The 25,763-nt window shown below is 38.2% G+C and overlaps 2 protein-coding genes across 19 annotated transcripts in view; both read right to left on the minus strand.

Moving 5' to 3' along the window:
- Window positions 1-3,341: 3,341 nt before the first annotated feature.
- mybphb (myosin binding protein Hb) lies at window positions 3,342-14,968 on the minus strand. 5 transcript variants are annotated; one of them, XR_001808422.3, is made up of 14 exons: window positions 14,697-14,968; window positions 13,637-13,699; window positions 13,424-13,480; window positions 13,202-13,336; window positions 11,468-11,635; window positions 8,164-8,252; window positions 7,886-8,081; window positions 7,671-7,810; window positions 7,373-7,532; window positions 5,612-5,748; window positions 4,532-4,718; window positions 4,349-4,413; window positions 3,786-3,817; window positions 3,342-3,699 (listed from the first exon to the last, which is right to left on the minus strand). XR_001808422.3 is itself a non-coding variant. In XM_017408785.3 (13 exons), the coding sequence occupies exons 1-12, from the start codon at window positions 14,896-14,898 to the stop codon at window positions 4,382-4,384; spliced, it is 1,566 nt and encodes a 521-aa protein (XP_017264274.1). In that variant the 5' UTR covers window positions 14,899-14,968; the 3' UTR covers window positions 3,342-3,699; window positions 4,360-4,381. The 5 variants fall into 5 exon arrangements, 2 of the variants coding, with proteins under 2 accessions (XP_017264274.1, XP_017264275.1); XR_001808421.3 differs by having other exon boundaries at window positions 4,360-4,413; window positions 14,697-14,967; XR_001808423.3 differs by lacking the exon at window positions 13,637-13,699 and having other exon boundaries at window positions 4,360-4,413; window positions 14,697-14,967.
- A 553-nt stretch (window positions 14,969-15,521) lies between these two features.
- The window catches only part of nav1b (neuron navigator 1b), a 63,663-nt gene continuing 53,421 nt past the window's right edge, over window positions 15,522-25,763 (minus strand). For 10 of the 14 annotated variants that reach the window (XM_037975418.1, XM_037975417.1, XM_037975414.1 and 7 more), the window contains 17 exons: window positions 25,057-25,140; window positions 24,530-24,641; window positions 24,312-24,433; window positions 23,881-23,889; window positions 23,142-23,317; window positions 22,791-22,947; window positions 22,383-22,581; window positions 21,911-22,011; window positions 21,731-21,826; window positions 21,352-21,520; window positions 20,491-20,726; window positions 20,217-20,371; window positions 20,044-20,115; window positions 19,663-19,859; window positions 19,449-19,567; window positions 18,777-18,974; window positions 15,522-18,689 (listed from right to left, as the gene is read on the minus strand). In XM_037975418.1, coding sequence (XP_037831346.1) covers window positions 18,594-18,689; window positions 18,777-18,974; window positions 19,449-19,567; window positions 19,663-19,859; window positions 20,044-20,115; window positions 20,217-20,371; window positions 20,491-20,726; window positions 21,352-21,520; window positions 21,731-21,826; window positions 21,911-22,011; window positions 22,383-22,581; window positions 22,791-22,947; window positions 23,142-23,317; window positions 23,881-23,889; window positions 24,312-24,433; window positions 24,530-24,641; window positions 25,057-25,140 — 2,298 coding nt within the window. In that variant the 3' untranslated portion in view covers window positions 15,522-18,593. The remainder of the gene's footprint in view (window positions 18,690-18,776; window positions 18,975-19,448; window positions 19,568-19,662; window positions 19,860-20,043; window positions 20,116-20,216; window positions 20,372-20,490; window positions 20,727-21,351; window positions 21,521-21,730; window positions 21,827-21,910; window positions 22,012-22,382; window positions 22,582-22,790; window positions 22,948-23,141; window positions 23,318-23,880; window positions 23,890-24,311; window positions 24,434-24,529; window positions 24,642-25,056; window positions 25,141-25,763) is intronic. The other 4 variants (XM_037975413.1, XM_017408723.2, XM_037975416.1 and 1 more) reach the window with 2 other exon arrangements.

Here is a 25,763-nt window from a genome sequence, read left to right on the forward strand (position 1 = left end):
GTTCTCTGATTGGCTGAGGAGCTGCTCACTGAGAAAAAAAAAAAAAAAAACCTCTGTGTCATCAACTGGGTATAGGGAGGGGACCGGGTTTTCTTTGGTGCACCAACAACGGCGCTCCTCCTCTTTTCTTCCATTGCACTATCACTTCTTTTTTTTCCCCCTCTCTCAGCACAGGCCGAGACGAGTGCTGAGCTCTGAGAATTAGACGCAGGAGAAAAAGGAGGGAGGTGTAAAAGCAGGAGGAATCAATGAGTGATGAAAAGAGAGGTAAAGATGGTGAGCAGCAGTCTGCAGCGGTTCTCTGAGGTCCCACACCTCCTGGTTACCTGAACTCTGCAGCTCTGAGGTACAGGGAGGCACGAGGAGCAGAGAACCCGGCTGCTTTTGCTGCAGTATTAAAGCAGGAAGATGGAAAGTTTCTTCTCTCTCTCTTTCTTTTTCCTGATTATTAAGTCCAGTGAGAATGATATCTTTTTCTCTCCTGTTGGTGCACATTCAGCATATACCTTGCAAATAATTTATATGATAGGATGGGATAAACCTGCTGGAGTGACACAGATCATTTCTGCTGCATCATTATTAGTTACTTCAATCAATCAAAGACATCTGAAAACCTAAGAGCTATGCAGGTAAAACATTCACCCTGTTATCTAATATCACAAGTTACAACTATCTGTTTACAGCAGTAAATGTTTTAGAAAACCAAGGGAATATTAAGGCAAATATGAGGCAAATAAGTGTGTTTTGACAGTCTATCCAACTGATTTAGAAGTGGAACATTTGTTAATGGAAAACAACAACAGGACACTGGGGTGAGTGCCAGTTTCACCATTACACTTATTAGAAGTTTTGGGAGAGTTGCCAAAACTCTGCAGCAAAAAGGCAACCAGGCTCCTTTTAGGAGAGAGAGACAGACACCATTTCATTGCCTTTGGAGTCACCCTGATGAATCAGTGACTGGGCAGCGCTCGATGCACCGCCAACAACAACAGCTACACCACCAGATGAGTCAGACGCTGCGTCACGAGATAACCTGCTTTTATGTGAACTTTGAATCATCTTGATTGATTGATTGATTTCTTTGAATCTATGTTGAGAGGAAAAACAGGCTTGTGGCAACTCAGACACAGCTGAATGTTGAGATAAATTAGACAAACAGAACATGTGGTAGGACATTAAAAGTTTGAGTTTCTTATATATTATAATTTTAATAATTTTCACAGCTTCATTACAGTAACGAAGCTAAATGACTTGACAACTTCATTGTGAAGACTGTGTGCTTCAACTAGATGCTGAGATATTTCACCTAACAGTCAAAAACTTTGAGCTGCTGATCCTTCCAGTAAGTAATCCTAAACAAAAGTGTCATCCTTGACTTGATCATGGAGAACAAATTATGTTTGTCTAATTTAATCTGTTTCACTTCAATAAAACTCCTGCAGTCCTTCAACCACTCAGGAGAAATTTATCAACAATTTATCAACTTATAATTCCCAGATTCTCTAAACCAGCCTCTTCAGGAGAATTTGGTTCTTTCTTCATCTATAGTAGATATTTGAAAGACTAAGAACTATAATAACTGAAAGGCACTGAAAATACATTCAAATATAACTTCAAAGTTTTTGTTGTATTTCATTCATTTATTAATGGGTTTAATGTGGGGTTTTAGTCTTCTTTTGAGCAGGATCTAAAATAGAAAGTGTCTCACTTCATGACCCCTTTCAGCGTGTCAGCACTCAGGGACCCACTGGAAGTAGGGCTGAGATCCAATATTGCTCATATTCCACAGGTTAGAGGTGCTTACAGAAGGAAGGAGCAGTGTGGGATATTTACAAAAAACATAAAAAATAAATGGGCTATTAGCTGCTGGTTTTATCCTCATACTTTTGATAAATGCATCTTTACACCTTTTAGATCAGAAAATGTATGTTTATCAACCAATAAGGATTTTTGTGTAGGCAACTGTCATTATTTGATTAGACCACAAGAGGTCACCACAACCAAAAGGTTTGACCTTTTCAAAAACAGACTTTTGACTTTCTTTAGTTCAGTCTGCAGATGTAGGCAACCCTTTCTGCATTAGGCCTGTCAACGCTCATCTGAACTCTTTCAGCACCAAAAAAATTTGAATTATTTACTCATGATTACTTTGGCACAAGCTTTGAGAGAACAGGGTTTTAATTATCCTAAATTATGACCATAACTACATCATGCTTCCAATTTTGTTTTCATTTTCATCTTTGATTTTCATTTCCAAAATCGGTTAAGGTAACAAACACTGGAGAAGCTCATCTTATTGGTTGAGCCACTTGTTCCTAAAATAACCTGAACAAGATGGAGCAGCAGGGCTAATTTTGTCAGCCTCTGGGCGAACCCATGTGTCTCTTTAACCTGGATATCCCTGGCATCCTGCCCCTATCACTATGCAAGTAACTCTAAGAAGAAATAGTTACAAGATCAGTACTTTAGACTGGTATTATTATTATGGAAGTCCTGGCATACTGCGATGGGCTCTTGAGTTTGTAAGAGCCAAATGAATAGTGCTGCCATCTCCAGTTTAAACTTGATCTTCTGCCAAAACGCTTCAGGGATTCTGCAGATACAGTAAAACCAGTCTGAAGATACAGCTGCTGTTAGCTTGTCTGCTCTGTTTAAATACATTTTCGGAAACAGTGTTTTATACACTTGGGTTTTCAAAGATTCCCGTTCAAATTCTATAATTAAATGAAGATTTTGGCAGCACTGTGTTATATATATATATATATATATATATATATATATATATATATATATTGCTTTCTAGAAGCTAGATTGACTCATAGTCTTTTAGAGTGGTCATGAGCAGACGTTGGCCATTTTTTAAATTTTTCAGTTTTTTAACTTATCATACTGAACCATTTCAGAGGAAATGCTGCAAACTTTTAATGAAATTGGGAAAAAGAAATATAACACAGTAGAAAAACTCATCATTCAAATAGTCATCTCATTTTTAACCAATATTGTTGCTGATCTTGTTAGAATGAAGAAACCACAGATTGAAACACTGCCCCCTCAGGCTTCTACCATCGGCACCAGGCATGATGGGTGCGTATTTTTATCCTCAGCTCTTTTTACTTTGCTGCACCCATCACACAACTTCAATTTTATCCTACAATATACAAAATCTTCATGCACTTAAACTATAAACTAACAATAAAGTGAAATGACTGACCCAACTGATAGATTTTTAGTGTAACGCCATGCAGACATGTTGAAGAAAGTTTTTTAATTCTTTGTATGCACTCACCTTTTGAAAGTAAACCAACAGTGATATAAATTTACTGCATTAAAAACAAAACAAAACCAGAAATAAACTGTTTATTGATATAAACACATAGATGTTACATGTAGCTCTCTTATGAGGAACAGTACATTCATTCGAGTAAGACTAACAAGATGTTTAAGTCGGCGAGAACAAGATTTGAACATGTGACAGTCGAGTAATTATTGAGGGTGTTTCAGGAAAACAAAACCTAAAAAGGAAAAAAAAAGAAATTTGTGGGCATGGAGTTGGACTTAATGTTGTTTTCAGCGTGAAGCCACGGCAACAATTGTTCATCTTAACAGATCTTCCAACTTGTTAAGAGGTCACAGGCTACAACCGTTTGTAGTGCGATCACCAGCCATATTTACATGTTCTTCCAGGAATCAAACACCTTCCTGTGGTGGCAGAAAAATTGTTAGGACTTTAAAGCTTTGTTCAGTTATTGTGGTCAAATGTTTCAGAAAAACAAAGTGTCACACACCTTATTCAACAAACATCCCATACCTTCTGCTCCTAATTTTGGGATTGCAACAGATTAATAGATGTTTACAAAAAATAAATCAAAACAATTACAGCAGTTCAGAATTACAATAAAACTCATTAAATATCCCATACACAAATAATAGTTCCTAATAATTTATATTGTGTTAATAATAAGAAAGTACTCTAATGTTAAAATGATGTTCTAGAGAATTAGCTGCTGCTGAGTTGAGGAAATGTGATTAAGTCACCTGACTGTGTGCAGCAGGAGTTATTTCAGATTTAATTTATGGCTGCTACTACTTGGACCCTTTCAGCAGTGGAGGCCACCTTTCCAAGTTTAGTCACCTCCATGTATGGGCAGCCCCACCATGTAAGTCATGGAGGAACCACTGTTGACTCAGAGCTCATTTATATGTAACCCCATGAAATAACGTTTTTACTTGAAAGACATGAGTAGGCCCAAGTAAAGGTTTTTGACTGTTTTAAATTTAATTAAATAAATTCATCTTGTGCAAAATCAGAGTTGAAACACAATGCACTGCGTGTATTTAAAGTACATACTTTTTGTTCACCTGTGAATGAGAAGATGTTCACCTATTTCTTGTCCCCGTCTGGATTCACAGGCTCTGTTAAACAGAACGTTTAGTCACGAGTTACATCAAAAGCTCAAAAACTGGCAAACAAAGCAAATACTTCACTAATAAGCAAACTTAAGATGTTACAAATTTAAAGAACCAAACTTACGTTTGACCTCCAGCTTGCAGCTGACAGTGGCTTCTCCGAGATCGTTCATGGCTTTGCAGGAGTACACGCCACCGTCAAAGTTACCGGGTTTTCGGATCTCCAGAGAACAGATTCCCTGGACGCAGATCTGCCTGAACTTGGGGTCGTCTCCGATAATCATCTGGTTCTTCATCCACTGAATCTTAGGCTGTAGGAAAAAACAAACAAACAAACAAGTAAGCGCAATGTCAGTTAAAGAAAACAAACAATAAAACAAATGAGAAGCCCCATTCTTTCCAACACAAACACATGTTGGTAGAAGAAGACACACGGTAGTGTCCTGGTATGGGAGTTTTAATGCCAGCGACATGGTGAGAAGCCCTTGGGCCCCCACACAGAATGTTACACATGCGACCCAGCTTCCCCATCACAGACGTCTCGTCTTCCCATGCCTCAAAAAAGAATTCTGTTGACGTTCTGTCCGGTTGGTGACCGGGCTGCTTGTGAGCCAGGAGAGAAGGTGAGAGTCCAGTAGAGGCAGGTGAAGATCCTCCATGTTGTCAGCTCAAAGCCGCCACACCGGCAGCACAGCATGAACGACGAGGGGAATGTGTTGCTGCTGACAGGTAGCTCTGCAGTTTGCCCTATTAATCTTTGAGTCGAATCAATTTCTGAAGGCACATTTCTGTTTCAAAACGTACAAATTATGTCCAGTGACCTAATGTAGAAATGTGTTTGAACAACATATTTGGTTATGTACTGAGAATAACTTTTATTCAGATTATAAACAGTAGCTAATGTCTATTCTCCAGTGACTGGATAATCTATTCAAACACACTTATATTCAGTAAATACAGTCAGTGGCTGAAAATGCAGTATTAAATATATCAAGCAAAGTGACAGATGCAGTATTAAACATCGATAAAAGTAGTTGAGATTAAATTTCTTAAAATAAATTAAAGTGCTTTTTTGTGCTATAAAATATAGGTCAAATATTGTGATAAAACTAAAGCAACAGTAGTAAAAACTGTAAAAGTTTGGTGCCACCTTTCTGTTGAAACTGTCAGCTCAGACATGCATCATGACGAGTCGGTACTGTACCTTAGGGGATCCCCTGACGGAGCATAACAGCTTGGTGTTGTAGCCGACGGTGGTGGATCTGTCGGACAGATTTGTGGTGAACTTGGGTGCCTCACTGAAGTCATGTTCCTTGTACTCAGGAGGTTTGTACTCGATACCTGAAGATTGGTGTCAAAACAGACAACCCAGGACTTTGACTGTTTTGTTTCACAGATGAGAAGAAGTTCAGTGGTTTCCTGACTCCAAACAGTATACTTTCAATCAAAAAGTTCTACTTTGCTCTCATCCATCCACAAATTATCTTTATCTATCAGAATTCTGGCTTTTCCAGTTGACTTTTATCCGGCAGCTATAATGTTTTTGGAATGATTTTCTTTTTCCAGAACTACTTTCCATATCATGTTTAAGTTTCTTCTAACAGTTAGAAGTGCTCAGAAGTTACCTGATGCCTCTGAAACTTTACAAGCTGTAAGTATTTTTAGGGAAAGCCATCTTTTACTGATCTTCAGTGCTTAAACATTCCTAAAGACGGCCAACCTGTTCTTGTTTGTCCTTTAATACCCGTCTTACTGCAGACTAGTGGAGACAAAAGTCTTTAAAGGCTCTTTTATCTTTGTTCCCAGAAATTTCCTTACCTTGTGCCATGGTGCATTTCCACAAACATAATGACTGACACATAATCCTTTGGTCTATGAACTCTTGTTTTCACACACTGAGTTACTGCTACTCTTATTTTGTGTTACAGCTGAATATGTTATTCTATTTGTTTAATTATTTTTGTTTATGTATGACTTTTTTATCCATCATCCTTCAAATCTTCTAAAACTGAAAGGTTGTTTATGTATCTGAAATAAATTTAAAAAAATAAACATGCACTGATAAATACATGAACAAAATACAGTATACAATTTATGAGAACCGTTAAGTGACACAATTCACAAAATACAACAAGAAGCCATAACATAACAGCGCACAGATGACTCAGCCTTTTAATTTCTATACATTCATCTAATTATTCCTTTTCTACACCCACTTGATCTGGCTCAGGGTCACAGGGAGCTGGTGGCTATCCCCAGCAGTAAACAGCAAAAGGCAGAGTCTACCCTGAACAGGCTGCCAGTTCACCACGGGATTTTAGAATCGTCAATAAAACTAAAATGCATGTTTTTGGACTGTGGGCCCCACATGCACAGGGAGAACATTTAAACTCCACACAGAGAGGTCCCAGATGAAAACTGGAATAGTGAAGTTAAAAAATTCTTACTCCAATATTTATTTTACAGTTAATATTATTAATTACATCCCGGCCACTCCGTGGTGGCACCCTGCTGGCTGTGAGGTAAAAGTGCTAACTCACTGTTTCATTGTGTAGCCTGTTTGTTTTTTTTTTAACTTTTAGTATGTTGACTTAAAGTAATAGGCTCAAAGTAAAGATTTTGTTATTTAGTTTTATGTTTTTTTTTGTCTAAATGCCTTAAGCCTCACAACCCCTCCATCTATAGTGTGATGCTGGAAAAGGAGAGGAAGATGTCAAAAAGAAAAGCTGAGAGAACCCCTGGCATATTAATCAATGAAGTAACACTCTCAAATACCTCTGAAAAACCAGATCTCATCTTAGTTAGGATAAAACAATTCCAGAAACAACTTGTACGCTCCAATCAGAGGGTGTAAAATTGGCGGATAACATAAATTTAAATCGGATTGGTATTTTGCAAAAGAACTTGATTTTTTTTAAATCATTTTTTCATAACAAAAATAATTTTATAAAATAAGAAAAGTTACCTGTCTTCGAGATCTTGGCCTCTCCCTTTGTAATAGCAGCATTCTCGCTCATCCCACATTTGTTTTCAGAAAAGACTCTGAACTTGTAGGTGTTGCCCATAATGAGGTCAGAGATGGTGGCGTTCAGCCTGTGGTAATGCTCTAACACAGTGAACCAGTCCTGCAAACACACAACACACACAACAACGACAAGAAGGGTCATCTGACAAAGCATTGTAAAGACATAATTCACCTTTCTGTTGATACTCATGGAAAATAATCCACAGTAAGTAACCCCTGTTTAACATGAGGATCTTACTCCAGTCTTTTTGTCGGCCTTCTGGACTGTGTATCCTGTGATCTCAGTGTTTCCATTGTCTGTGGGAGGAGTCCACTCCAGAGCAACATTGAAGCCCCAGGTATCCACAATCTTCACGCTGGAAGGAGCCCCTGGCAGCTCTGTGAGTCAACATAAACAAATTAGGTATCAGATACACTTTAAATGTTACCTCTTTGTGTGAACATTTTGCTCACCAACAATTTGAAGAGTGACCGAGGCCTTGTCTTCAAAGCCCTCCACCTTCACGGACATGTCGTACACTCCGGAGTCATCTCTCTCGGCTGCACGGATGAACAGGATGCTGTCTTTGTCGGTGCTGCGGATGTTGACCCTCTTTATGTCCAAGGCCTGACCGTTCTTTGTCCAAATGACCTCAGGTTTAGGTTTGCCCTGAGAGGGGAAAAAAGGTCATATAATGAGTTACTTGTGTTTATTTTACATGGTGACAAACATGCAGCTGTATTCTGCTTACTGAGAAAGGGATGGTCAAGTTGATCTTGTCCCCAACACGAGCGACAAACCTCTGTCTGAGAAAACGAGGCAAACGGATCTTGGGACGGTCTAAACAATGAAAAAGAATGTGTCAATTTCTGAGGGATCTATTTCAGGGTGATTTTGCTCTTTCTAAAGTTTTCTTATCCCCTTTTCCCTGCAAATTTTTATTTCTCCACATCTTGTGGTGCTGTGACTGCAAACAGGACATAAAAGCAAGTTAGATTACTTCTTGTAAAGATTAATAAAATGCAGTACATGTCTGCACATTTTCCCCCTTTTCGTTTCAGTGCAAATTAACTCTTTGGAGGGCTTCAGGAGGGTTAATTTTTACTTCAATTTTATTGTCTAGTTCATCCCAAACCAGTACATTAAAGACTAACGCATCTAAAGATTTAATAGCACCACCTTTGCACAAACACAGGGTTTGGAAATTCTTAGCAAACTCTAGGCAGTTTTATTTTAGACAGACTCAAAATTATGTTGATAGTACACAGATTTGTCCTTGGACGACAGATACTGCACACACTCTACCTTCCATAATGCAATGACTGTCCTGCCACTGTGTTTCTTGGCTAGAGGAGAACTTTATTTTTGAGCATGCTTGGCAGAGTTTTGAAACAGCGAGGACACAGCCACAAGATCTGTCAGTGGAGTCAGAAAGCGGAAAGAAATCCAACCAAGTCAGGCTGGCACAACCAGACAGCTTAATTCTTCACTTTTATTGGCCAACTTTCATCCACTGGATTACAAATGAGTCCTTTTCTCGCTGAAACGGAGCACACAATCAAACACAAGCACATACTGTACTTTCAAATGACAGAAACTTGGCTCAGCAATAAATTGTTGGACTCGACATTTTACTTGATGTTGGTTTTAATCAGTTCAGCTTGATGCTACAGAGTACACAGCTTATTTTAAATCTTGTGTCCTGAAATGTAATCATTGTTAAAAAATGACAGCTGTGACTGTCTACAAAAAACTTGTATCTGTTACTCAGTGAAAAAAACTAAACCTCACATAAATATGCTACTGAAAAAAAGGCTACACCCTTTCTGGTTCCAGTAGATGAAGACACACACCAAGTCTGCATCCAGTTTTAGGTGGTGTATGATTGATCGGGACATGGTGGACAAATCTGGACATTTGGAACAAACGGTTCCCTTGAGTTCAATTTTTTTTGTTGTTTAGAGTTCAAGTGCAGTTTTATTCTTTATTCAAGACAAAAGGGGTATACGCTTCAAATACACGTCAACAAATGCTCATCATTACAGGAAAACACGGTGAAATGCAAACGGCTACATTAAGATTTGATTCCTGACACATTTGATTAAGTTATTGTTCTTTTTTAACAAAAGGTTGAGCCAACTTCTTGATAGATTTACAGCCAATGTACCAAACATTTGATTTTCCACACAGAAGAACAAACAATCACAGTCAAACAAATACCTTGAATCTTCATTTCTCATCGTTTTCATGGTTTTGCATAAATCTATCTATTGGTCATCCTTTACATCTGTTTGTGGTTTTGTGGAAAACTAATCAATAAAAAGTGTCCAGAAGATTGTGAACCTGTGACCACAGTTGATTTAATTGAAAAGAAGGACTCCTTTGAGTTGTATTTTTGGAGATAGAAGGTTTTTGCTCGACAGTGACGAAACAAAAACACATTTGGAAATGAGAGTGAAAAAAGAAGAGTGACTGCAGATACAGACACGACAGAGCAGCGCCACAAAGTGAGCTTTTTAGAGAAACCAGAAAAATAGAAATATTAGCTGGAAACGACTATGTATTCCCTTAATGCTTACTTCTTCACTCTACCAAGGATCATTTCAAGACTACCAAGAAAATCTCAAAGTACTTCATAATTCTAATTAAAATGTCACAGATAGTTAGCCACTGTGGCTTTGGACGTGATACTGAAGCCTCTGTTAAGGACTTGGAAGCATCTTCCTGCAGCTCGCCACCTGCTGAGAGCAGCATGGCAACATTTGTCAGGACTCTAAATAAAGAAGGCATACTGTAGCTTTCACTATGTCAGCTCTCTGCATGACATGAGATTTGCAGGATTCAGTTACATCAAAATGCATCACAATCATACATGAATTAAGCTGGAATGAATCAGTTTGAGTCTTATTAAAGGCTAATTTATAGGCATAACAAGGAGTTTAAAGTAAATTCTTAGCTATAAAAAAGGCTTATATTGTTTGTATTACATGTAGAATATATGTTACATGTTAAGTGGTTTACCACTTCATTCAGATAAGCACTCTCCCTGTAAAGTCTGTTATATGTTGGAAAATAAACAGCGAGTTTTAGGAGCTGTCATTAGATTTGGGTGTCATCTGAGAACTCAGAACTGCCACCCCCTCTTTCGGAGACAGGACCCACTGGAATTCACCACCTGCCCCCTCTCTTCGCTTCTTCACAGCCCCCACCTGCTTGCAGTCGGATCACTTGACACCATCTAACTTGCAGAAATTAACCCTTCCTTCAGCATGACTCTTAGCAGGGATCTCTCACAAAAGTATTTGTGAAGCAGGAACATCGTCACTGTTTTCCAAAGATTCAGACATTCCATCAGAAACCCTTCACGGATTGTTTTTAAACGTGGACCACTTGCTGCGGTTGAACCCTGAACATGGACGCAGCTATTGAAAGACTGCAAGTCAAGCTGGGATCAAGTTGCCTTTCCTCCCTCCCTTCTCTTTCCTTCCAAATAACGATGATCTGAGAGTTACACTGCTCCTCCTTTTAAAGCCCTCAGGGTCCAATCATCATTTTACCACAAATCACTTGAGTTATACTGTTAGTGATTAACACCGTCAGGTGTGGAGCATCACCATCCACCTACTTATCACACTTGGACTGGGTGGACTGCTGTCTCACGTCCAAGTGGAAACAAGTGGGTGGACCACAGTTTTTATACCATTACTGCTGCAGGTATGTGCCAACAGGACAGGGAAAGCTGAGAAGAAAACACTGCTAAGCTTTTTCTGTTTAACTCCTCCACTTTACAACCCCCCTACTTACATTTAATGACTTTAAAACATTAAGACCAAATAGTTACACTCTATATTTTTTTAACCTGACTTTGGAATAGGTTGAGGTAATTAAATACTTCAGCATCTGACAAAAAGTCTCAACCCATCAATTTTATTTATTTATTTAGTTTTACTATATTTGTGTACATATTATTTTCTTGTTGTTTACTCTTATCATGCAGTAAACTGTTGTTACACATCAAATCTGGATTGAAAAATGGTGATAATGTCATGTCTTACCAGCAACCTCCTTGACCAGAATAGGCTCGGGAAGGGTAACAGGGGGGCTGCGACCTCCTTCGTTCACAGCCACTACACGAATCTTCAGGCGGTCACCGGTGGTCAGGTTCTTGATAACAAAGCGACTGGACTTCTGCAGAGTCTCATTAACTGCCTTCCAGTCCTCAGCTGGATGGGAACATGACACATGGTCAACTTTACAGAGCTTTTGCAGAGATCTAAACACGGATTTGGAAAGATGTTGATCCTTTTTCACCCACCATTCTAGTGATCAGAGTTCCTAAACCCACTAATTCAAAATATGCCATCATAGTTTTCTGATTAGAGTTCTACTATTTAACTAAACACAGAAACTTGAAACAGTGCTAACATGCAAAATGATTATTATGTTTTTACTTTAGTTCCAGAATTGTAAATGACATTGTAATTCAAATGTTATTTGTATAATAAAGTCACATTTTTATTTGCTTCATCTCATAAAATTATCATCATTCTAGATTATTTAAAAAACACAACAATGCTAGAGCAAATATCAGGCATCTTCTTGCACAATGACATATTTTTTTGCTGCTTCATCAGCATCTTCATATTAACGCCTCATTTTATCCCACCCACATAAATAACACTTTTTATCAGCACAATCCTCATGCCACAACATGGTGTTCTGTTTTCCACAAAGATAGCACACTTTACAACACACATGACCACATTTGTTAAGCTGCTGCAAATGCAAAGCTAGTTGCATCTTTAAGTAATTAGTTAGTTTCTGTGTATTTACTAACTTAATGTTAGATTTTTAGTGGGAGAAAACTAAAAACTGTTGAATAATTAAAGCCGATTTACATATCTTGAGTGTGACAGAAACCACAACTGACACAGAGGTGATCTGAGCCGCCATCTTCTTTTTTCTTTATTTTTATTAAGGCAATCTTGACTTCTTCCTTGATTTTTAGACTAATTTTCTAAATGTAACTCATATCTGTGTTTGAGTAGCACTGCAGTCTTGTGCCCTTTTATGGGAAACACCCCACTGTTTTCTTTTGGTGATGAGGAACATCTGACTCATGCTTTCATTTTACGAGAAGATGAAATTCACTATTTCAGGAGCACCATCATGAGCATTCCTGCACTTCAAGAACATGCCATAAATCTCATGTAGCCATCTATTAGGACCTGTTTTCAGAGTGAATTTAGGACCCAATATGAATAGACTAGAACTGTACATGTTGTATTTTGCAGGTTTGTAATGAAAATAGTAAAATAGAAAACATATTGTGTATTTGACATAAAGTTGCTAGGTGAACATTTGTTCAAACAAGCCTGCAGTTAAACACTGCTGAGATTAGCTTAGCACTGTAAGTCTAAAAGCAGGACCTCCAGCAGGACTAGAGCAGCTCCTGAAATGCCTCTTTCCTTCTAGGGAGAAGTTAGGCAGCTGAAGATATAACTCTCCGACTGACACTTCAGGGACAGCTGCAACTGATACGGCTGACCCACATTGGAACAGCAATTTCACATTTCCCTGAGATATTTTAAAACAAAAACTATTAGCTATCGGCCTGAAAACAAACATATGGTTAGAGCTGCACATGTCAAGACCTAAAAGCAGCCGTCAACGGGAAATCTTTCAACAAAGAATTTAAAGGTCAGCTTGCTTGTCACGGTGTATTAATACTTCTACTTGACCCCTTTCGTGCTCATGCTGTTATACGCTGCACACAATTCAGGACTCACTTCCATCCTTGCAGACTTCAATTGTGTATCCGTCCAGACCGCAGGCCCCGACGTTCGTAGGCTGGCTCCAGATGATGGTGACTGAAGTGTCATTTTTGTCCTCAACAAACAGATCCACAGGAGCACTTGTAGGCTCTAGAATAACCGTTAACATTTGAGTCAGTTACTAGAAATGAAACAAACAAAAGTTGTTTATTTTTTTCATTTAGGAGAAATGGTTACCTTTGGGTGGTGGAGGAGTGGGTGGTTTAGGTTCTTCTGGTGCAGGTGCAGCTTCACCTGATGTCATACAGACAGATATATTATCACTAGAATAAAATATTATCACTGAGCAAATTTGTAATTCACAGCACAGAGGAACTCTTATTAAACTGTAATACAAATGTTATCCCAAAAAGAAAAGGAAGCAATTTCAACTTTTGCAGGTTGGTTTACCATCAGCGGGTGCTTCGGAGTCTGCAGCAGGAGCACCTTCCTCTGTGGCTGGAGCGGCAGCAGCTATTATTGAATGTTAGATATTAATGATTAAAAGCAGATGAAGCAGATGTTCTTACACATAAAAATGTGTTTGTTGGGACTGCAGTCTCTACAAAGTATCATAAAAAGTCAGTTTGCACTAAAAGTTTTACTAAAAGATAGTGAAGTTACAAATCTTTTTTTTATTTTTACCACCAGCAGAGACTTCAGCAGCAGCAAATGATGTTTCATCTACAGTAGAAGAGGCAGCTGACGTTACAGAATAAGATCTTATATCTTAGAGAAGATAATAAAACACTAGTTTTTCTGAAAGAAAAGGACAGTTTGGATGAGAAGTTTAGACTTCAGCAACAACTGTTGCTGATTTGTCAGTAACGGGTGCAGCATCTGATGCTTTAAGTTAGAGGATAATAATTAGGAAATTATTTATTAGATATTCTTAATGATCAAATCTTAGAGAAGATTTGGAAAATTCACAAAATGTTAAATTAATTATTGTTATTAGAGATCTCAGTGGTATGTGCAGCAGTTGTTATTAGAAATATCAAGAGATCTTTTAAAAGAAATGTTAAAATGTAAAAATAAAGTTATGAGTTAAAATTTATAGTTGTTACAATGATAGGTGCATCAAATATGTTAAATATTAGAAACTAAACTGTTATAAAGCCATAAGTAGTAAAAATGATGTCACCCATCAGGAAAAAGTGAAAGAAGTTTTTGGTCCGTTAATGTAAAGTTTAGTAGCCTCCAGGAGTCGCATTGTGAGATGTTAAAGGTTAAAGGTCATTACTGAAGCGTGATTATCTGAAAGCAGGGAGTTAGTGCGTCTATCAAGCAGTTTTCAAACCTGACTTTAATTCTAAAACTTCACACAAATAATTAGGGCCCCCCACGCGCACGTGCGTAAAGGTAACCGCGTGCTTCCCCTGACACCAACCAACAAACCAGGCTTTGATTAACATAAACCTTCATTCCCTGTTAATTGGGGGCTCTGGCGCAGCTGCGCGCCGGACTTTACCCTCTGCGGGCGGAGCAGCAGCGTCATCAGCGGCTGGAGCCGCGGGGGCCTCCGCTTCAGCCGGGGCCGCCTCAGCAGGCGCGGGCTCGGCGGGAGGAGCGGGCTCCGGGGCGGGTTGGGGAGCCGGCTCCGGCGCCTTCTCCTCTTTCTTGGCTGGTTCCTTCTTGGCCGCCTTCTTGATCGGGGCAGGCTTGGACGGCATGTTGGAGGTCGCAGCTAATTCCCAACTCAGTTAAGTCCTTCAAACTGCATCCAATGCCATCATTCCTGAGGGAGTACCAGGCTTATATACGGCTCAGCAGGGACAGACACCGCCCCTGAATGAACAACATGTAATAGATACTAAACACCATGGATGACTCCAACCATCATATCTGTCTCATTAACACAGACTGAAGTAACATTAGAAATGCTTCTTTGACTTCATCTTTGCTAATAGCCATTTCATCCAATTTGGCAAGTAAGTAATTCCAATTAATGTACTTAAAAGGACGTTAATTGTCATTCCATGTTAGATGTGTGTTACTTTAAAAAGGGCTGTGTGGGACTGAGAAGCTCAACAATATTGATGTATTAATACATATTTACTCAACAAATCTGAGTGTAAAGTATGCAGATAAAAGTTTTTTGTTTACATTGAGCGTGTTCCTGCTCCTTCAAACAGCACCATTTGATATAGTTCACGATGACCTCTTATGTTTGATTCCATATTTTGCAATGAGTACCTTTAATCATATCCCTTTAGACGTCAGCTTAACAATGAACTGCCACATTTGTAAGAGGTTAACAGTAAATCTGAACACAAAAAGCAAAAGAATAACTAAATAAGATGACATGTATTTTATTATTTCCAACAAACAGTGATAAGTGGGATGAAAGCCTCCATAAACTCATCTTCTCTGTGTATCCGGCCCAACTTTAATGAAATATATCTTTTTCCCAAAGATGCTGCTTTTTCCCTTCCACCAATGATTGTTGCCGCATCCAGAATGCTGCCCAGCTGTATTTACAGTCTTTACAGTGATGTTCTGTACAAAGTAGAGAAATTAAGTTTTACAAAGGATTTTTTTTAGAAAAAAGAAATATCAAATATCTGCGTATTAAAAATGAGAACATTATCTAGAATGATTTTCCTAAACAATATGTTGATGTGAACATTTTTCTCATCACACAGCAAGTTTACATGCATTTACAACACTTACAAACCCTTAACATTTGCACATCATGTGACATTAGATACAGCATAACAGTTTGTTTTTTTATCTTAGTTTAGTCCACAACAAGCTTTGCAAAAATATGACTATTCAGCAACCTGTATTGGCCAAAGTTATCAGAATTATCTCTTATTCTAGTCCTAAACCAACTACACCAACAATGGAAATGAAAAACAAATTTATGCCAAATATGAGGCTTTTTAAATTTCCTTTTTCAAAGTTATTTGACCACATACAACTCAAGTTACATTTCTACTGTTTCCATTCATAAACTCAAAACACATCAAACACTTTAGGTGCTTTGACTACATTTATAAACCCTGTCTTCAAATCTTTTGTCCTTTAAGGCTAAGTCTCACTGGCTGAAACAGCTTACACGTTAATCTTGTGGTGCATTTTGGTCCAGATCAATCACTTAAGACCAAGCGAAAACAGTGCAGTAACATCTGCCAATTGCTGACACCAGTAAAAGTTGCTGCATAGTCCTGATACACTAGTAAGCAAACACAAGTCACAGTGAATACAGAGCAACAGGCACAAACACCAGTAAATGAGATGAGAAGCTGGACCTGATGGCTTTAGTTAACCTGCAGAATGGATCGGACTGTGGCCAGTCATACCATCTGAAACCGGGAATATTTACAGCAATGAAGCCATTTAACATTAGTTTTCTCCTGAACGTCTTTCATTCATTCACCTTGTTTTTAAATGTTTTTAGAATACCAGTCAGAGCTGTATATTAGTCCTATGCACATGGAGCAATAACATCTGCTGATGCAAAAAACAAAACTAAACAAAAAAACAATCTAAAAGGTTATAATTCCTTATCTAGTTGCTATTAAAGTGGTCAGACATTCATTTATAACATTTACTTAATGTAAAGTTTTGTCTGAGTGTTGATGACCAGTTTGGGATATTGCACAACCACGTACCTTATCTTTCATTTACTCCACAAAGACTTCTTTACAAAAAATCTCCACAGAGCACTTTATAAAGTATTTAAATGTGTTGCTTTTTTTTTTTTTTTTTACTTCTCACTTATAGCTGTTTGTTTTGCGTCGTGTACCCAAATAGTTTTCTAAATGAATACTGTACGACATTAACATGGGTACACACTCCACACACATCTCACATGACTTTACTGTCTCTAAATAACATTCTATGTCACATCTATGCCATATTTCTTTTGTGTTTCACAGAAATGACACCATACTCTTTTCTAACCTACTTTGAACAGCTATGTGACTTTTGCTCAATCCTAAAACAGCATTTTTTTAAAGAGCACCATACATATCTAAACAATGACTATTGAGAGACTGTTCAGTTAGTTTGTGGCATGAATGAGCTGTAGCCAGTAAAACTGTCACACATAGCTTTAGAGTCCCTCTGCCCACCCAAAGTTAAGTGTTTAGCAGTGGTACTTTGATAAGGCTTTTTTTAAAAGCACCTACTACATGTTACTGTTATACAGTTTTAAAGTGTTCTATATACATTCATAGATGAAATTAAATTCCTAACTTGACAGTCAAAATGCTAACTTAAAATATTTGGTTTAGTATTTCAGATATTTGCACCAACTAATGCAGATAAAAGTAACTGCAATGTAGTCTGACTGTATGTACAAACTATATACAGAATGGTTATGGGAAAGATTTGAAACTAATGTGCTCTTTCTTAGATAAATATGATGAAATCACAATCTGAATTGGATTAGGTAAGCATTTGCTCAGTTTGTTTTTTATAAGAGGGTGTTAGATATAATATCCCTGTATAGTAAGTATCTAATACCTGAAATATATGGCAGCATCGGTGGCGCCACTTGCCTTATATAAAATAAAACTAAGTTAAATACTTTGAAAATCACAAAGTGATCAAATCAAAACTGATAAATTGTTTTATCCAAAAAGAGTATGACAGCAAATTATGCCCTTAAACTTATAAAAGCTGGAAATTGTCAACTGTGAAAAAACAAAGTGAAAAAAAAATGATCTTGCAGAGTTCAATACTTTTGTTTTAAAGAATAACCATGAACTACTTTAAATAAAATAGAGAGCTGAAGAAATAAGTAGATTCTGAGTGAGTAGCTCAGATGAAATTAATGAAAGCACCAGTAAATTCTGCTTAGCTTGAGTTGACAAGGATGTCTTTACTGTTAAGGCATATTTTACCTGCTTGAGTTGTAAAGTTAAGGATTGCATATGTGTAACATTTAGGCTTCAAAGATTTATACACTGGATACGTGTAAACAGTGTCTGTGATGCTGTCATACTCTTTTCCAAAACAAGTTCACATCATCAAGAATAGCGCTATTTGATAAGGACTCAACATCCCATGATGCACTTGAGGAGAAAACAGGATGGACGGTGCATGTTTTTGCAGAAATCCCCTGAAGTCAAAGTGCTCAAACAATGGATTTCATTGTAAACTGTTAGCACCAATCTAAGAGTACTGAGTGCTAATATGGTGATAAAGTGAACTATAATTAAGTAGCATAATACGGCTTTTCATTTAATTCTTGTGAACTTTGTTAATATTAATACTGTATGTGTTACAATAATTTGGAACTCAGTGGTCATACTCACAACCCCCCACTGTAGATAATGACAATTAAAGTCACCCCACAATCATTTATAAGGGCGTATCGCTTTTAGATTGTGCACTGCTCAATCAGAAGTGCCGAGTGTTAAATGTGAGTTTTGCTTTCAAAGTTTAGACAGTCTTCTTTGTCTGGAGATTCAATGTAATTGGCAGCCTCTTGGAGTTTCAGAAGCATTGCCATCTACAAAAAAGAAAAACGAGTTGAGAAAAGCAATTCAAATCCCACAGAAAAAACAGAAAGAAAGTAATGACAGTCTTTTTTTCTTACCAGAGGATCAGACTCCATGGAGCTGGGTGGAGTTTCCTTGTGAGGCTTCTCCTCACTGGCCTGACATGGGCTGCTCGAGCTGATGCTCGGAGGAGGAAGATGGAATAGCTTCGCCTGGTCCTGCTGTGCAGACGGCCACGGCAGAGTGCCCCTCACCCACTCCACCGGGTCCTCCCATACTGCCTTCTGACCATGGACCTGAAGAGTCATGACATGGCAGCAATGAAAAAAACAGAAACAATTCTTGCTCTTTTTCCAGCTGTGTTGTTTACACATTAGCTCTGGATAGCAGTGAAGAATGCAATAAAATCAAATTGACCTATAAAACCTTTGAAAACAAAGTGAGAATAAACAAATGCTAGAACACCAGATTTTTGTTTGCTGCTCTGACACCATGTTCTCGCCAGAATATTTACCAACAAAACATTTTCATAAGGTTCTTTCTGGCTGATATTCCAGTCAGCAGCAAGAAAAATTGTCCTCAAAAAGCAACTTTTTGTTCTTTTGTTTATTTAATTATAATCATGTTTAAATATCTGATATTATCATTAAATATTTATTTTACTTAAATTTAGTTGCCATTTACCAAACCTAAAATAAATACTCTCAATGCACTTTACATTTTAATGTCAATACTTCACAGTAAAATCCTTGAAGAACGTTTGATCTCACCTTGATGCCATCTTTGGCACCTTCCTGCAGATATGGAATAATAGAGTGGTTCCAAAGATCAATGAACCAAGATCGAAACTCATCAACTGTGACTGGGCAGGACAGAAAAAAGCAAGGGCCTGCGAAGTATGAGGGGAAAATAAACATTACATAAAATCACACAAATATAGAGTTTTTAACCTTACAGTGGTGTCCTATTCTTCCTTTTTCATACCAATAAGAAAGTCTGATGTGCTGTGCTTCTCAAGGAAGGTGTGCAAATGATACCACAGTTTGGGAACCCAGTCTAACACCCTGATGAGGTCCTCATTGGTCAAGTTTTTCTCATCTTCTGACTCCATCAGCTTCCTGTGCAAATACCGTACAAGGAAGCCATTGGCTGGTTCCACGTTGTTAGAGAAGGTCACCATCCTGAGAAGAAAGAAGATACAGATGAAATCACATCACAAGTAGGCCTTGTTCAAAGCCACATACTGGAATGTTTATGCTAAAATCCTTTCTACAGCACTCTGTCATAACTATTTTACAAAAAGATCTACATTATGACATAATTGCTGAGACAGATTCACAGTCAGAACCTTCACTTATCACCAACCTGAAGCTGAGATGTAAGCTGTGGTTTGCTGTCATCTTCACCGGCTGATTGCTTGTTCCAATAATGTAAGGACTGAATGTAGACACAACATTACATACTTTAGACTACTTTTTATCATTCAGATAAATTACACATCTGTGCATGTAGTTTCAGTTTATGTGGGGCGTTTTTACCATTTGTGGTATTTGCATGTAAGAGCACCATTAACAAGTTCGCTGATGGAAACTGGATCATGAATATCGTCTAGAATAACCACCAGCGGAATTTCTGATGCGCTAGTTTCCCGGTCGATTTGATTGGCCAAATTTGATAGATAAAGTTGCAGATCCTGGGGGAAAAGAGGCAAAGACAAAAATTGGCACAAAAGGATAAAATAAATCAGATATTATGACAGATTAAATCAACTCAGTGAGGCACTGATTTTAACAAAGCATCAGTTTCTGTCACCTTGCATGACTGGCGGTGCATGTTGAATGTGATCACGATGCCGTCTGTGACTTCACGGGCACTGCGGTCCACCAGGTACTCAGCCAGGTGGGATGCAAGGTAGGACTTACCTGTCCCGCTTGGACCAGCCAGGATGAGACGGCGGTGTTTGAGTAGAAGACTGATATAATGCTGCATCATGGGTTTGGGTATGAGAGTTTCAAATACCAGGCTGTCCACACACTTTTCTTTCAAACCTGAACATATTGAAAAGAAAGAACTGCTGTGATAAAAATCAAAGTAGATTATTATGTGGAACATATCAGAAAAGTGGTAAAGTTTGGTTTGATACTTAAGAATTAAGTGTTTGATTAGACTTCTGAGAGAATACAGGTTACAAACAGGATGTGCTTGTGAGAGATGTTTTGCAAACATAGTCTTATCGCCCCGTATGTACCTCCGAAGCAACACTAAGCTCAAGCACTTCACTCTGAAAATAACTTTGCTTCAAGTGTGGGAAGTCAGTGTACACCCAACCCCCAGGCTGCAAAAGTACAGTCTGCCTTAACATCTATGGGGCCCATGTTTCTGAGGTTGGTTGACCAGCTGGTCCTGACAGCGCTCAGATCATGTTGCTCAGAGCTCTGCCTGGGCTGCTGCTACTTTCCATCTCTCCTTGCACCCTGCATGCAAAGGTGATGAGAGGAGGAAAACTACATATAATGCCCAAATGTAGTTCTGATAAACAAACTAAATGAGGATTTGTATTCAAGGTTTGAAATAAACACTGACTTGATGGATTCTTGCTATCAAGAATTAAGTTAATGTACAACAAATTCCTTTTTTTTGTATAATTTAATGCACTGGAGCTTTTATTCAGACCTTTCAGAGCCACGGTGATGCCGCTGGGGCCTCGAGACATGCAGCGAGATGGCTGTGTCTCAGGAGCTTCACCACCCAGCACTCTCTTTATGTGGCCCATACTGTAGCTGTAGATTGAGTCTGTAGAAAGACCTAGACTGGAGGTGGGGTCCACCTTGGTTATGTAGACCTGGATAGAAGAACACAGAACTGTGAAAACACGATGCTGTTTGCAGGTAGAAAATACATTAAAAGGATAACACCTGCCCCTACTCATTAAACTAGTAACATTCATAGCCTTATTCCACCAACTATATCATTTAGAGGATTAACGTGATAAACTTAACATAATGACTGAATGACTACTGTTAACTTGTGTTTCTTCAGGATGATAGCTCACTTTGAAAGCTTGGCTGACAGCAGAATCCAGCATGACCCAATCCATCCTACCATTCACCCTCACAGTGCCGATAAAGAAATCCTGCTGTTTGACCTCCTGCAGAGACAAAAGGAAATTATCAGTTTGAAATGGAAGGTTCCAAAACACATAACTAGGACAAAAAAAACCAACCCCACTCACATCTTTAAAAACGCGTAAATCTGCAACACAAACTACCACTCTAACGCGATGATCATCTCTCTGTGAAGAAAGGCTGAGGGAATCTGCAGAGTGGACATCTGCTGAGAAGCAAATAAATACAAATACAACACATGAGCATATGTGACAAGTTGGTTAAATTGTGTTATTTACCTTCCTTAAAATGTTATAATATTAAACAGATTAGTGACTCACAGTCGGAGTTTAGTTAAATTTATTTGCAATCTTACTGAGGACTCTAAACTTCAAAATAAAAACTGTGTTTCAAGAGCATAACTTGAAAAAAAGTGATGTGACTTGCCATTTCAATAATAAATGGTTGCTTTTATTTTAAAACAGATGCATTTTTAACTGATGTGTAGTTTATAATTCTCTGCATCTGCTAAGTTTAGCTGTTCTCCACACTGTTCTATTTTTACTCTTGATTTTCAGAGTGTCAGAGATTGGACTGTACCTGAGCTGCTCCCCTCACTCAGCCCTCTGCTGTAGCTTTTGGGCATGTGCATGGCTACAGACTGTCGAGGTGATGAACTTGCCAGAGCTGTGAGACCTGAGGACTGGGAGGCAGAGCTGGAAGGTCCAGGAGAAGGGCAGGGAGACACACTACCTGTCTTCAGATGATCGTTCTCAGCCTTCAGACTCTCCACTGTTCTCTGTAAACAAAACCACAAAACACATTGCTGGTACTGAAGGTAAAATGGCTTGAAATAATGAAGCTTTTTTTAAACTATGAAGATAAAAACAAGTGATCTGAAAAACAAATCCAGAGAGATTGAATTGGAGAATAAAAACATCACATGCCTACATTTATACATACAGTACATTAAACCTGGTTTGTTCTCAGAAACATAAAAACACAAACCTGCATATTGATCATGGCCTCCTGTAACTGCTCCAGCTGATGTGCAGAGTTCAGAGCCTCCAGACGAATATCTGTTAATTTACGCTCCTTCTCCCACAGCTCTGAACGCAGGTCTGTTACAACCTTATCATCTCCTTCCTCATCTCCTTCACAAAGTCTGGGAACCATCAGATCAAACAAGACAGTATTAAAAAATGAAACAGTTACAATGAAACTGCACCGTAAGGTTTTGTATTGATCTATCGTAACCTCTCCTTTTGACAACAGAACTTAATTCATGTTATATTAAAATCTAAGTTGTGATTCGATCATTTATGGTACTGTAAAAAGCTCAGTGTTTGGAAGGTTTACCCTGATGATGATGCAGAGGTTGAGGATTGTATTGACTGTTGAGGGTTATCTCCAACAATGGTGACCTTGGGAGAAGAAGGTGCTGAAGACTCTGGAGTGGCAATCTCTTCGATGTCTGCATATGGCCCAGACTTGGTGCCCTTCTTGCTGAAAGCTTTGTTGAAGGAGCTACGCAGCTGTTCAGAGGAGACAGAATCCAGGTCAGAATAGGCAAAAGCTTTCAAAACTAAGTGAGCATATACACTTATTATAACAAAATAAGTGAACAAAACCCCCAAAACAATGTGTTAAACGACTTAAATTAGATGAGCCATGCTTGTTTTATGGTGAATGTATGACAAGAAATGTATTGTTAAATTTATTTTACATATATAAGTAAATTATGAGTAAATACTGAGTGAACATAAAATGTAAGGTTGATGCAATGTAGAAGTTAGATTTTTTTAAATTTAAAAACAAAAAAAAATAAAATAAACTTCCTGAAAAAGTCTGTTTAAACAAAAAAAAAATTAAATATGGTCTTAAACAATTTAGATATTCAGATTAGTTTCTCGTCCTAATATCACACTATTCTCATGAGTATAATAATTAGTTCAGAACATGATACAGACCCTTCAGATGAGTTTACAAACACATGTATGATAGAAAATTTACAAACATTTCAGCACTATGACTCATTTAAAGCAAACAGGGTGGAGACTCAGGAAGAATCAAGGTTGACTAGAGCGACACCACTCACCTCATACACCTAAATTTAAAGGATGGGAGCATAAAGGAGAGAATAGAGTCATACTTAATAACACATGTGGAACAACAGACATGGAGAATCACAAACATGCAAGAGGGTACAGAGGGAAAAGTGACTGGTTTGGGTTTTTGGATTTTTGTTTTGTAAGTTCAGGTTTTCCTGAGGTTTCCACAGCAGCGATTCATTTTTTCTTATCAGTCAAGCAGTTAAAGTACACTCTGTCATACTTAAATAACTCTAGACAAGCAGAAATTGAAGAATAAATCTAACAATTTAGTAGGAAAATAGTTTTCTGAATTCATTTGTTTTACTTTTCCTTGTTATAGATATCAAGATTCTTGATGGTGTAATTTTCACACTTTTTGTGAACTTATTGACATTCCTTAAGGAATCAAGGTACAAGGTGCCTATATTTTTCTTACCCAGCTCTTCTTTTTCTTCTTCTTGGCCTCCTGCTCCTTGAGACTTCCCATACTTGAGTGGCTCGTTGTGCTGGTGAGACTGGAGATGCTCTCTGAGGAATTCTGGCGATTGATCAGCAGCTCTGAATACCAAAAGCAAAAACAGAACAGCTACAATGTCAAGAGAAAAGCCTGCTGTGGACCTAAATCACATCACACATCCATGTCACTTTCTGTACCTTTAGGTGTGATGTCGGGATTACTCAAAGCACCCTGAATGATTTCCTGGGCTTCTGTATTTTTGACTTTCAAAATCTCAATGGTGTCCTTCAGATCAGTGAGCTCAGAGTCCTGCAGAAGGAAAACGATGTGTGTTTATATTGGCTGAGGTGCTGAACTATAATTTCTTTTTCTGTGGAATATGAAATGTCTATTAGCTTTCATTAAGGATGTTAGGTTGTGATAAAGTTCTAATGACAAAACAGAAAATGTCACCATGTAAACCTTTGACCCACATCTCATTCATAGGATAGCAACAATATGTCATTAGAAAGTCTCTTGTTTGCTAAAAAAAACAACTGTGAGCAGTCAAAATAATAAAGTACTATCTTTGTCAATAATTGTAAAATATGTAGCAGCACTGATTTGTTCAGGGTTTGTTCTTCAGTGACAGAAACATTTCTTTTTACATTCTTTTATGCAAGTTCAACTTTCAACAATTTCAGAGGCAGAGTAAAGAACTAGCATCATTACAACAACAAGATACCTTTTGATCTGAGGAAACTGACAGTGTCTGCAGGCGTGCAGTCATCAGAGCCAGACTCTGTTCAAACGCAGCTACCAGATTAGCCTAAAGGAGAGAAAAGAAACAGAGGTAAACTGCAAAAAAAGTGACTTAGGGTTTGGTGGAGGGGGACAGGAAACAGCTTTGAGTCACAATGAATCAAACTGGTCTGGAGACTCACTCACAACACATAAAACAAGTCTGTGTCAGCTGGGAGAAAAAAGGAAAGGATGGAGTCGTCAACAGCTGCGGATGATGTCAGAGTGGAAAATGAAAATTAGAGTAATGGTGGTGAGATAGAGCAGCAGCATGGAGCCAATATCATCAGTCTCATGTAGCATGTTTCAACTTTTAGGCGAGGAGATTTCTAATGATTCCTGAAGCGCAACAAGGACATTTCAGAGACACCAAGGGAATCCTATAAAAATTAATTTGTTTAGAAGAGGGGGTCTTACAACAAGTAGTTACTTCAGGAGATCATTCTAACCAGGCAATGTCAATTTGACAGCTATTTTTTTTCTGTACTTTAAGATTCCTCTGTAGTGTAGATCAATGACAACACATAGACAGTAACAATGGAAACAAGACAGGAAATGTGGAAAGAGAACGATGGGAAGAAATGGAACAAGAGTCAGACCATGTGGAAACTGTTACAAGGAGCAAGTCCTCAGAGCATGTGGGCTCATGTG

The sequence above is a fragment of the Kryptolebias marmoratus genome, linkage group LG4, assembly GCF_001649575.2.
Source record: "Kryptolebias marmoratus isolate JLee-2015 linkage group LG4, ASM164957v2, whole genome shotgun sequence".
In the NCBI taxonomy this organism is placed as follows: Eukaryota; Metazoa; Chordata; class Actinopteri; order Cyprinodontiformes; family Rivulidae; genus Kryptolebias; species Kryptolebias marmoratus.